General features: G+C 37.8%; 1 protein-coding gene across 3 annotated transcripts in view; it reads right to left on the reverse strand.

The window, feature by feature from the left end:
• Positions 1-12408, reverse strand: part of mapkbp1 (mitogen-activated protein kinase binding protein 1) — a 43134-nt gene extending 30726 nt beyond the window's left edge. For all 3 annotated transcript variants that reach the window (XM_066669180.1, XM_066669171.1, XM_066669163.1), the window contains exons 1-2: positions 11320-12408; positions 7499-7590 (exon numbers count right to left, since the gene is read on the reverse strand). In XM_066669180.1, the coding sequence (XP_066525277.1) occupies positions 7499-7590; positions 11320-11433 (206 nt within the window). In that variant the 5' untranslated portion in view covers positions 11434-12408. The remainder of the gene's footprint in view (positions 1-7498; positions 7591-11319) is intronic.
• Positions 12409-12631: the final 223 nt, after the last annotated feature.

Raw genomic sequence — 12631 nt, forward strand, 5'->3', positions numbered from 1 at the left:
TGTCTTGAAAGCATCAATTTTACATTGGTTTATATTTAATAAATTAAACTTGTCATTAAAAACAAAGAACTCATTTGTCATATTGTTGGAAATATAAATGTTTAAGTTTAGAAAGAAATTACAGAATTCAGTTTTTATTGCATTTTTAGAAAGTGTCAGACATTTCTGGAAAATGGGTTTTTATATGAGGCCTATGTTTAAAAATAAGCAAAAAGACAAAGTTTTCTTACAATAGGATTTTAGGTCACAGGTAAGTAGAAGAAAAGACAAGGAAGAATGAACCTGTTGAAATTTCCTTAGAGTTTAAGCAGTTAAACAGGTTAGAAAAGCAAATACCACACATATTTGTCATATAAATTCACTGCATATATTCAGCTTAGTTTTGACTTAGTTCAAGTGGTAACGCCGGAGCTGATTAACTGGTTATCATTTGCACAGGATTGCTTTAGCCAAGCATGGCTAAAGAGTGTGAGGGACAACAAAACTAACTGGACTGAACTGCTGTCACATGGTTGTCAACATGGTATTTAAGCAAAGTGGACGATTCTAAATACACCATCTAAGTGAGGAATTAAGGAAGTACAACTACCCGACCAAATGACAGAAAAACACAAACATAATGGATTGTGAGCAAAAGACCCAGTACCATTTGTTTGAATCTTCAGGGCCATATGAATCATATTTCTCCCACCTGTTAGATGCAATCAGATCCAGCTCATTATCTCACCTAGTGGGGGACCTAATCAACTCAATTATGTGCAGCAATGCATGGATCCAACAATATCAGCAGACAGCAGCTGTCAAACCATGAGGTACTAGAATTATGTCATTAATACATTAATATCTTGAAATAAAAGGCTATGAAACACTAAAGAACATTAACATTGATAGAATTCAGGGAAGCAATTAAGCATTTTAGGGATGCACATCATTGCAAAATATCTCATTGCTATAGCAAAATATTTTAAATATTTCAGTACTAAGATTTCAAAGCAGCAGACTGGCTTCTCTAATCATCTCAAAACAGCCTCAGAGGTGCCAGGGCAGTTAAAACAAAATTCTTGCAAAGGTTATTACTTTCTTGGCCACATCTGTTTCAAATACATAAAAACGCTTGATGAGGTTAAAAAAAATCAATATTTAAATATTATTTTTTGCACTAATTTAAATATTGTGTCCTTGTAATATCTGTGGCATTAAAACACTAAATACTGTACAGCATTTTTCTGTCCATGCATTTTAGAGAGTCAAGTAAGAGTATCATCAATACAAAACGGGTATTTAAAAAAAAAAGAAAACAGGCTACTTTTAGCTGTTCAGCTAAGTGCACTAATCACTCTGTGATGACAAGCCTGTGGGTGCAGGCTAATTTACAGTGTAAGAGAATTACTGAACACAATAGCTGTGGAAGTGATGAGGGACTCCACTGAACCCTGTGAGAGACCAATGAACCCCAGTTACACCGCAGAGGAGACTAAACTGAACTGGCACAGCCTCACTTTCTGAATAACACATCATAAAAAAAAACCCTCCAGGCTATTTAACTGCACAAGACTGCTCCACAATTTTATAGTATATGTTTAGGTGACACCCTGTCCAGGGTGTGTTCCTGACTCGCACCCAGTGATTCTAGGTAGGGTCTGGACACACCGTGACCCTCAACAACATTAAGCGATTACAGAGAATGAATGAATTCATTTTTATGTGACAAACTATGTCAAGCACTGGTTTGTGGCCATTTATGTTCACATATATAATCAAAGAAACGTAGCAAACTGTGGAATGTGTCGGCGTCCTCTACGTACTAGTTTTAATGATAAAATGGTATAAACAATCTGATGATTGTTTTACAAAAATTAAACTCATGCACGTAATTTTAATAATAATGCTGCACTGTGATTTTCTGAGCAAACCATGGATATCATCCATACTTGAAGATGACTGGCAAATTGCATTATACAATAAAAATGTGTATTTGTACTAATCATTAACCTTTGTCTGTTTTTAGAAAACTATATTTTATATACTAGACAATGTCTTGAAGTAATATAAGTATAATAATAGTATCATTTGTTTGGTTTATTGAACGCTGCTATTATTTTATTTACAGACATTTTAAAACTTCATATTAGAAACATTCTATTTTTACAAAATATTTATAAATACATTATATACATTGTATTATGCTATAATCAATTTATAACAGTTATAAGATCATAATAAATTATTAACCTCTGGAAATAATAGTTCTAAATTGTCATTCTGTTTACAACAACCAACAGATTAGCTGTTTTTTTAAAATCTAGTATACATATTAAATTATTTAACATTTTTTCAGAATATAAAAAAACCCAATCATTTTGGCCAGTATAATAATAAATGAAGGTTTGCATTGTTTTCATGTATCTATCTACTGTATATCTGTGTGTGTTTGTCATGTAGTCTAGTGGGGTGCAACAAAAATTGCATAAACTGCTTGGGCTCATCTGGTAAGAGGGATAAACCCGAGAGACAGGTGGTCAAGCTTCACACACATGAATACAGCACCCCCCACCACAACACACACATTAGTGGATCAATTTCCAGCTCTGAGCCTGACCCCTGTTAGTAAGGCTATCCTGCTGATCCTGGACGGGACAGTGTGAGCAGACGGAGTCTCAGCTCCTGGATCCTACAGCTTCAGCTCACTGCTGGTGGGATAAAGCCCTTCAGCACCAGGCTCGGAGGAACTGGCACTGTCTTCTCACTTTAATACTCGCTCATACTGGGAGTGGTTTATGTGGCATGCTTTTCCAGAGGCAGTACCAAAAAAACATGAAATCATCTTTCTTCAGAGTGCTCACATTTTCCACATGCTATTTGCATTCAGACCACATCTGGACATTGCTGCTTTGCTCAGAGAGAATGCTAATGTTAGAGGTGAGTGGAGGTAGATACTGCAGTCAGTCCTAAAGCCACCCAAGTTCTGAATGCTGCAATGCAGCACCGATGCAGTCCAGACAGTGGGAAACAGCACTGTTAACTACATGCTCACACGCATGGCTGGGAAACAACCCCCTTCCTCTATTTCAACGGTCCAACAATTATGCCCACTTCAATCCTTCATTCTGTCCCCACCAGACCCTTTTTCCTTTCTTTCTCTTTTCTATTGCATTATTATATCCCTCGATCCTTCCCTCATGAGCTGCTCTGCGTTCAGCTCTACTGACCCACTTTGCTGCAGTGCTGTCTGAGTGTGTGAGTGAATATGTATGTGTGTGTGTGTGTGTGTGTGTGTGTGTGTGTGAGAGAGAGAGAGAGAGAGAGAGAGAGAGAGAGAGAGAGAACAAGAGTTTGACACACATTTTCATGTGTGTTTCATTTACACCGAAGGCTGTTTATCTGTGAGTGCAGGTCTATACACTCTGACAGCAGAACACCGTCACTCAACATGTTCATTATACAATGCTTCACATCAGTGTTAATGTACTGTAACAGCTTTTAGAAAATACACAAAAGAGCATGTACAGTACAGAATCAGAAACCACCCATCATTTATTTTATTTTCTCCATTCTTCCACTAAGTGGACAACTAAAAAGCAATGCTCTAAAAGAATTGACTAAAAATTGATTTTGCTTAAAAAAAGTAAGACAATTAGTAACTCATACAAAGAACCTGCTTGTATTCTCACAATGGACTGGCCACCCCAGAGCCAAGAACTCACAATGCGTTTGGTATTTAAAGGATCATGATGAAAAGCAATATATGTAATCGACTCCTAAAACTGAACGTAGGTGTGGAAAAATATCACTGCACATTTCTTTGGAAAAATGAATGCAAGTTTCCTGAAAAGAATAAAAGCAAAGATTAGTCACTACACTGCAAAATATTTTATTAAAATTAGTTTTCTTTGCATTTCCTGATTTACTGCACATAATGACAAAGCAGACTTGTGTTCAGCATTTTATTTACGTATATCTTAATTCCGTAGACATTTTGGCGATGGTAGCTGTAATTTGAAAAAAGCTGCTGCTGTATCTGACACCAGAAAGGTCTAAATATTTGTTAGTCAGTTATCTGCTGCACTGATAAAAACTGCTGACTCCAATTACACAGTGGGCTACTGACAGAAGAAACTGAGCGTGTGTGTGTGAACCCGTTTGTCCTTGCTGTGCACATAACTGAACATTCAGTTCCACATTAAAATACTGTCTCTTATGGCTAGCAGTAGCAGTATACTGTAAAGTGATTCCTAATAAGGATTTTACCAAAACTCCCTCCAATCCACAAACAGCAGTAAAAATGTTTAGGGTCTTGTTTGAGAAAACAGTGACACAGTGTTTGAAAAGTGCCATAATACTATGATTGTGTTATACATGATTCAGGCTTCTGAATGAGATCTGTAGTATTTCATGTGCAAAGCTATACAAGCTAGAGAAAAAGAACTGCAAAGGATCATAAACAACTAACCAGCTGCAATATTTCACATATACAGCTTTTAAAAATGCAAACACATAAGTTAACAAAAATGCCAGCGCAGTATGAAAATGATGTAAAAAGCACCAACAAACAGGAAGATCAATTAATCAGAATAAGAGCAACTTAAGCAAGCAAGCACTCCTCATCCTCTTTCCATTTAGGTACACTTCAGGAAAAAAGACAAAACTCTATTTAGAGCTTTATGTTTAATTAAGAAAAATAGATCTTAATTGAACTTCAGCTCCTTCTGAATGGAGTTATTTCTCAAATTCCACTAACTATACTCTCTCAAGAGAATTGTCAATAAATTCTGTCTGGACTGTCTGACTGCTCTTTGAATGCTTAGTTCACAAAAGATAAGTCTCAGCTGTCTGAAAACAACATTACCACCATATTGGAACTATCCAGTATGGTCAGATATAATGCCATATAGGGTATTAATCCTCTTTTTGCTTGAGTAACACCCTCTACTCCACCTGGAAGGATTTATAATATGATAAAGAGTAACATTTTACAATAAGTGTACATTTATTAACAGTACTTAAGACAGTACTAAGTAATAAGACAATAATAAGCATTTCTAAACAATAAATGTAAGTCCAAATTAATCATTAATTAATGATAGAAACAAGAAGTAGCATTGTATTAGTATTATATAAAGTCCTAAAAGACTGCTAGCTGATGATAGTTCTTGTTTCTTATCATTATTTAATTAATTGTGACATTACCTAACCATGTCTTATGTATTGTTCATTAATGTACACTTACTGTAAAGTGTTACGGATTACAATGCACACACAAAGAAATAATGCATGAGATTTATATATATATATATATATATATATATATATAGGGGGGAAATATGTGCATTATTCATTTTCATGCCTAATTTTCTTTTGATATTTCAATCAGCTAAATCAACATTGTGGATCAAAACAGATATATCCAATGTTCCATTGTTAGGGAACTTGGGTAGTAAAATAAGGAAACACTTGACTGATAACACTTCCACATCCCATAAATCAGATAATAAAGCTTTGGAAAATATTAGGCCTAATACTGAATGAAGTCATTTGCATTCAGTTTATAAAACATCTGGGTCTTTTTATAACAATTATAAGTTACAAACCACACAATGGATACAAAGATTAAGTATGTCAATACAGCTCATAAACACTGACTGCACAGTGGTCATGTACTCTTTCAGAATTGTAACAGGTGAAAGAAACAGTTGATTCCAACATCCAGGAGGTAAGGCCTGAAGTGCCTGCTTTGGGAAATAACAGCTGTGGGGTCTCTGCTGTTGCCCCCCGTACACGCTGTCCAAAGCAGCATACACTCAGATGTCTACACCAACTGGTAACTTGGCTTAATCTGCAAGATGCTGACATAAAAGGTCCCTTGTGAGTACTATGTTATCTGGCTTAAGCCATTACACTCTATATCAAACCATTAATCTCATTTTGACTTTTTATATTTTACATTTGAATTGCAGTTTAATTGAAGGGATGGACTGGTACAACAAAGGGTACTTGACTTAATCAGTGAAATATCACTACATCTGAGAAAACACAAACATTTTGTTTTGGGTTCATTTCACAGTTTCGGGGGTCTTAGAACACAATTACTGTGAAAATTCATGCTATTTCTCTCACCTCCTAAACATGTCCCTTGTTTAGAAAGGGCAAGAAAAGCTGTGGCAGGCAATGAGGAATGTTGTTCACACAGAGTTCTAAAGCCTAACAGCTTAATCAGATTAAGTCGCAATGTGAGGTATGAGAGGAGGCACTAGAACTCATAGCATTACTGACTAATGCTGCTAGATGTAGCTGACGTTGACAGAGGGAGACTGCTCTCCTTGCCACTGCTCGGTGTCTAGTGGTCTCCTAGCACTGCTGCTAGCTGCTGCTGGTGTCGACTGAGGGAGCACGTCCTTAGAGCTACTATCTGATGGCTAGTGACATGCTATCTCAGCCACAAGCTGCTGGTAAATTTGACAGAGTGAGCTCATCTCCAGCTAGTGGAATGATTAAACTGCTAAAATTTACAGTCACTGTCAATTTGTTGAGCCCATATTAACCATGTGGTTCAGCGAGACTCTCAACACTGTTTTGTACTTTCTGTATTGCTGTGTTTTGCTGTTCTTTAAAATATACTCTTGAAAAGCACTACATAAATACAATGCATTATTATGAAGATTATTTTATTAGCAAACTTTAAAGAATATTGCAGTCACCCTCCAACATATTCCATATCTAGGCAGTTGCTGAAACATAAACTATGATTGGTGTTGACAGCTGAATATCTTTGCCAAACATTTCACAAGCCTGTTACACATATCTGAACCGAGGGCCAAGTGCTGACTATGCGCAAAAAAAAAAGTAAAGTACTTTAACTACAAGGTTTAGAAAGACGCTTGAATGTTAATTGCAGCTTAAGCCAAGGCCAGGATACCAGAGCATCTATTTTTAAAGGAAGAACTGCTCTGGTGACAGAATGTTGCACCCACAGGATGTTCAAAAATCAGGATCCTTCCTGTGGACTGCTGGGATAAGCCTCAGCGTGACGTCCGATGGGCACCGGCACCACTAAAGACCTGTCTGGACTCCAACACTCAGAGTACATGTGCACCTCAGAGAATAAAACCCTCCTTCCTGACCCAGCACTTCCTGTTTGTACCCCACCTAATGCCTGCGTGCTTGCGCAGCTGTTATCAGGCTGCTGGAGCAATGCTTTCTATCTCCACTTTTCTCTCCTCCCACTCTGTTCTCTGACGCTGCATTCTTTTCAATCCATAAAAACGACCTTAAGACATCTTAAGAAAATTCTGTACTATATGTACCCTTTTTCCAGCAAATCTGATTTCCTTCCTGTAATTCAGCAGTGCTGAAAGAATGCTTGAAAATGACAGAAATAACAAAGAAACAAAGATCTACAAAATAGGAATGAGAACTATTTTTGAGGGCAAGAGATTTTTATCCTCACAGAGAGAAAAACTTTTTAATTACAGTCTTTTAATTACATTCTTGCGTGACTCACCCTGCAGGGTAGGCTACCAAACCTGAGCGAGGATCACAGGCCAAAGCACGGTTCCCTGCAGCAGAAATTCCCAAGACCTTCTCAAGAGTAACCTGTGGAATGACAAGAGGAAGAGACAAAAATAAATCATGTTCAGTGGAAATCATTGTTCTTCTAGGTTAAAGAAAATGAAGATATAACAAAATAGATACTAATACAACACAGAACACAGTGTTATCAGGGAACATACCATGTAACACTGATATAATGCTTTCATTTCTAGGTAAATAGAAAGAAAATCTTAGCATTACAGGTGGTAGACTATAATCAGACAAAGTATGTCCAAAAAAATATATTTTATGATAAAATCTGACAACAACAATGTGGGCTCATTCTTTTTTCAGCTACAGAAACCAACTACACTTGTTGATCCTGAAAATCCTAACAATGAAAAATTATTTTTATTTTTGATAATTTCCCCTTCCTGGCTATCACATTGTACAATATGCCTCTGTGTCAGAACCCTGCAGAAGGAGCTACTAATATTTTCTATCAGATGGGTAGTTCAGAAGGTAGTTCCTTTACAAAAGGAACTGCTCCAGGGCAATAACAGCACTGTAGAGCAAACTGTTTAAAAGCCCACTGTGATTTTAAAGAACAGGATAGTTCCACTAATAACTAATGCACTAAAACAGTGCTCTTACTTGAAATGGAAATGGTGAGTTAAGAATTTCCATTATGTTAAGAAGGGCTCCAGTGCAGACTCCAGGTTACAAGTAAACACTCTCAGTCAATGCTCTTTGAAGACTTGGCTAACTTTATCATGTTTAAATTAATGTATCAGTATTACGCTAACCCTGATGTTAAACAAAACCTGCTAACAAACAACTGTCAGCTTAAACACTACACAACAGTGTAACAAAAGCAGTCCACACAATAACAAATGCACTTACACCAGGTCTTTTAGGCTTCAGTAACCTCTTCACAGGGAACATTTTTAATGCAATCCCATGTTAAAGTTGCTCATGAAACAAAAGGTCTCTTTTTACAGTAGGCTGACTCTGACCTTCTGAAGATCACTGCAGTTCACTATTCCCATGCTGAAACCACAGGCCTGTGAAATCCAGGCACACAGACCCCTGACAAGTCTGAAGAAGACCTTGCATGCGAGTGTTCTTCCCCTGCTTTCTAACTCAAATTAAGCTTTTCTTCCTCTGTTTGTGTAGATCACATCTGATCACATGACACAGACCACAGCCAGTAGTGTTTCTCCACTCTCAGCAGGGCTTTCAGCACATTTATCAGCAAAGTCAAAAGAGTTCTTTATGGATTGAAGAAAGAGTCATTTGGGCGCAAGTCAGACTGCAGCACAAACTGAAGGGTCTTATTTGTGCCTTTTACTACTATATGTATTTATCTCCTATATTTAAACTTATACAATCCCAGCCTAAACTAGCACTTAATTTATTTGTTCTGTTATATAGCCCTTCTGGAGTGCAACATTCACTCAAAAATTCTGACTGTTGCCTGAGTGAGCAGCAAAAGATACTTCCACCTTCAATTAGAGCTGGACAATAATTCAATATCAATATAAATGTCACAATATAAAATGTTTTTGACATGAATGACTGACATTCATTAGAGGGCACTGCCCAGGTCACTGCCCTCAATTTTAAAGTTAGTTTAATAATATTAATATTGACAAAACCAAGAGGTTTAAGTTTGACGGTGATGTCATATTTCTTGTTTGTTCTAGGTAGTTTTTCTTGGCTTTTATGTTGTTTATATCAATATCGGAATTATATTGTATCAACTGAAATTTAGAAATATATTGCAATATAATATGTCTAGCCCTACCTTCAATACACATCATTAGGAGGTATGATCTCTCAGTCTTTGAAGCTTTACAATTCTTCAAATCTCAGTGGTTAAATTTTTTTTGATGGACTATCCTTTACTCAGTGGCATAGTGAACACTTAATAGCTTATTGCGTTTCATTCACACGCCAAAATCAGTAGCAGGGCAGTCTTCAACTAAAACCCTGATCACCATGAATTCCAACGATTTATTAATAGTTTATAGATACCGCATTATTTATTATCTCACCCTGCACCTTAAACAATGTTATGTATATAAGCAAATAATTTTAAAAAGACATTAAAAAATATCTAACCCTTTTCTGGTACTATACCAAGCCTGGCTGTAAAGCACCACTAAAAGTGTCATGACAGACTGTAGCACTTCATCTATGAAGTACAATAACTGTTTACAAATGTTCTCCCAGGCTATACAGTGTGAGAACAATGGCGGTATGGTGAAATTTTTTATGCATCTTCAAAACAAGGCAAAGATCATTGCTGAGAAAGCTGCAGGTCACATATGAGCCAGACATTTCTAGAAACCATTTCCAACTCTTGTACAATGCACACACAAAGAAAGACATCTAAAGTCCAAGGGTCAGCAAGCACTGTGCAACTGGGAGGAATAGTTATGCCTTTGATGCTGCACAAAACATGGGCCTCAGGAAACAAAACCCAGTCTAGAACTACTGAACAACCCCCTCCCTCACGTGCAAACAAACACACATAAATACATGCACACAAACACCAGCATGTTTTGTCAGGCCCTGTACACAAAAGATTCCTCAATTCCTGTAGGTAAGAGCTGAATGTGGTGTAGGAATCCAAGGTACACTGTAACTCAATTTTTTTGTGGGGTAATAAAGGCTGTGTGTTTGATGTGGGTTAAGTGTGGAAAAGGGCTCAACTGAATCACACAGCACAGATTTGTGCTTATGAATAATGTTATTAGAGGTTTATCTGTGCTTATATTTGGCTAGAACACACTTTACAGGGGAATAAGTATTACCCAGGACTTGTTGACAGTAAACAGTGTGAAACAGTTTGATGTCAGCTCCTACTATTCTATCAGTTCAGTTACAACTGTACAACACATGCACATGCAGTTTCTGAGGCCATGTTACAGAATGTCCCTGCAGTTCTCAGGGTCTGTAAGAAAGGCAGTGTTCAAAACATGAATTAATGTTCATGTATGGCTTACTTAACAGCATGAACAATCCTCAAGTCACAGGCACCCTGTGCTTAAATAGGAAAGTACAGTCACCATTTGTCTGCAGCAATAAACAGACAATCAGAACGGAATGCAGTGCTCAGTTAACTGCTGACATGCATTAACAGTTGCACTCATAAAACAAACTCAGTCGTGATAAGGGGAATCAGAAAATAAGTCTATCTTAGACAGTACTTGATGCTCTTAATCCTATCAAGCATCTATCTGTGAGAATGCGTCACTATAAAAAGTTTATTTCCACTTAAAGTATGCAAGCGTATCATGTAGTTTCAGTTAACTCAAATAAATACACAAAAATTTAACTGGTTAAATAAAAAAGGTCAACTGCTAGTTACCAAATAAATTATGCAGTATTTTTATAGATTATAAACAACAAGTGGTATCTGCAGTAAAGGTTTAGCATAATCAGATGGCGAAGAACTTCAGTAAGGACTTGGCTCGGCATTATTATGGCAGGATTACCAAATATTCTCATGCCATTAACAGCATATGAGTTGTCAATGCATATGCCTTACAGTAGAGTACTGCATTATTTTGATGCAGTAGCAAGCCTTGGTAAGTGTAGCATTTGTGAATCTCAGGGGAAAAAAAAGAACCCCTTCAATGTATACCTCAATAAAGAGTGATAATAACATACATAGCCCAGACTGGTGCACATGGTTTCCCACCGCAAACAGGCTACCGGCGAATAAAGGCACCATCTGCTAATATGCTTCCCTACTGTAACAGCGGCGGACGGTAGGCTACGTACCCTATTTCCGAGGTTTTCTTTGTTGTTTCCACTCTTGTTCTTCCTTAACTTGATTGAAGGAGATCGGAGGAGGTTTTTAATCCGGTTTTTGATAGTAGAGTTTTCCACCGTCATCTTGATCGTGTCATGGGACTGTTACCTTGGCCAGAGCTGTCAGATCAGAAAGTGACCCATTTTCAGCCTAGTCTTGAACATGATCCGAGAAATGAAGGCGCTGAGCTTTTCCCATTTGGTTTAGATGATGAAAATACAGTAAGAGCTCCGTGACCGAGCTGTAAAAACACCGAGCTCCCTCCTCTGCAGTCAAGCCGCTCCGGGGGGAGAAGCGTTTCCACTGAGTCCACTGGTTGTTGTGTTGAAATTAAGCATGTTTCACTCTGTCAGCAGTTCCTCGGTGAACCTCACACCCCTTTTCTTCTGTGGGAAGAAGCCCCCTCTACGCAACCGAGAATAAAACACACACACACCGCGCTAGCTGGCGTGAGGGAGGAGGCACAGTGAGGATTAGTCTTCAGTAACCAACTGTTTGCCGTTCACTCGCACTGTTGTTAATAAACTGAAACGCCCTCATTTTTTATTTCAGTTTAAGTCAGCTATTCCACTTAAGCGAAAGCAAAAAGGATAGAGTATACCAATTTACCTGAGAGTATTTATGTTAAAATAGGAAAATCCGCCGACAGCTCATTTCTTCTTAAAAAAAAGACAACACTCATTGAACAAATGTGGGCACTGACCGGCTTTCGCTAAAATCTACGCTGTATTAACGCTTCTTACCTACAGTTTAGAACTGAACGTCGGTTACTGAACTGCCCGTGGAAGAATATAACGTTAGCTTTTTCTGTGCCTGCTAGCTAACCTGTGTCCTAGCCAGCACTTCACTGCTCTACTGTAACGCCGAAGGCGGCTGAATTAAAACGACTAGGATAGCTAGGTGTCATTTTTAAAATGCTCGGTTAGTTCTCACGTCATTTATCCATCGCCGAAAAACGTTATTTTCAAAAGCGCTGGCCAGTCAGTTTTGTAGCCGTGTTATTTAGTGAGCTAGCCGCTGAGTCCCATAACAACACAGTCAGCATCTGTCCGTGTGAATGGGAGCTTTGACTGGAGAACAACTCCGCCATCCAGCGACAAACTGGTTTTATTTGCACCACACCATGCTTCCAAACGAGAGTCAGTTAAAAGAGCAGGTAAAGGTTTCCCATAGTTGGCAGGCTTTTAAACCGTCAGTTTGAAAGGAAACACATTTTTTCCAGAGGTTCCTTGCCATGAAAAAACGGCATATATTTTATGGGATTTGTGTTACATTTGTAAA

Source organism: Hoplias malabaricus, chromosome 1 (assembly GCF_029633855.1).
Source record: "Hoplias malabaricus isolate fHopMal1 chromosome 1, fHopMal1.hap1, whole genome shotgun sequence".
NCBI lineage: Eukaryota > Metazoa > Chordata > Actinopteri > Characiformes > Erythrinidae > Hoplias > Hoplias malabaricus.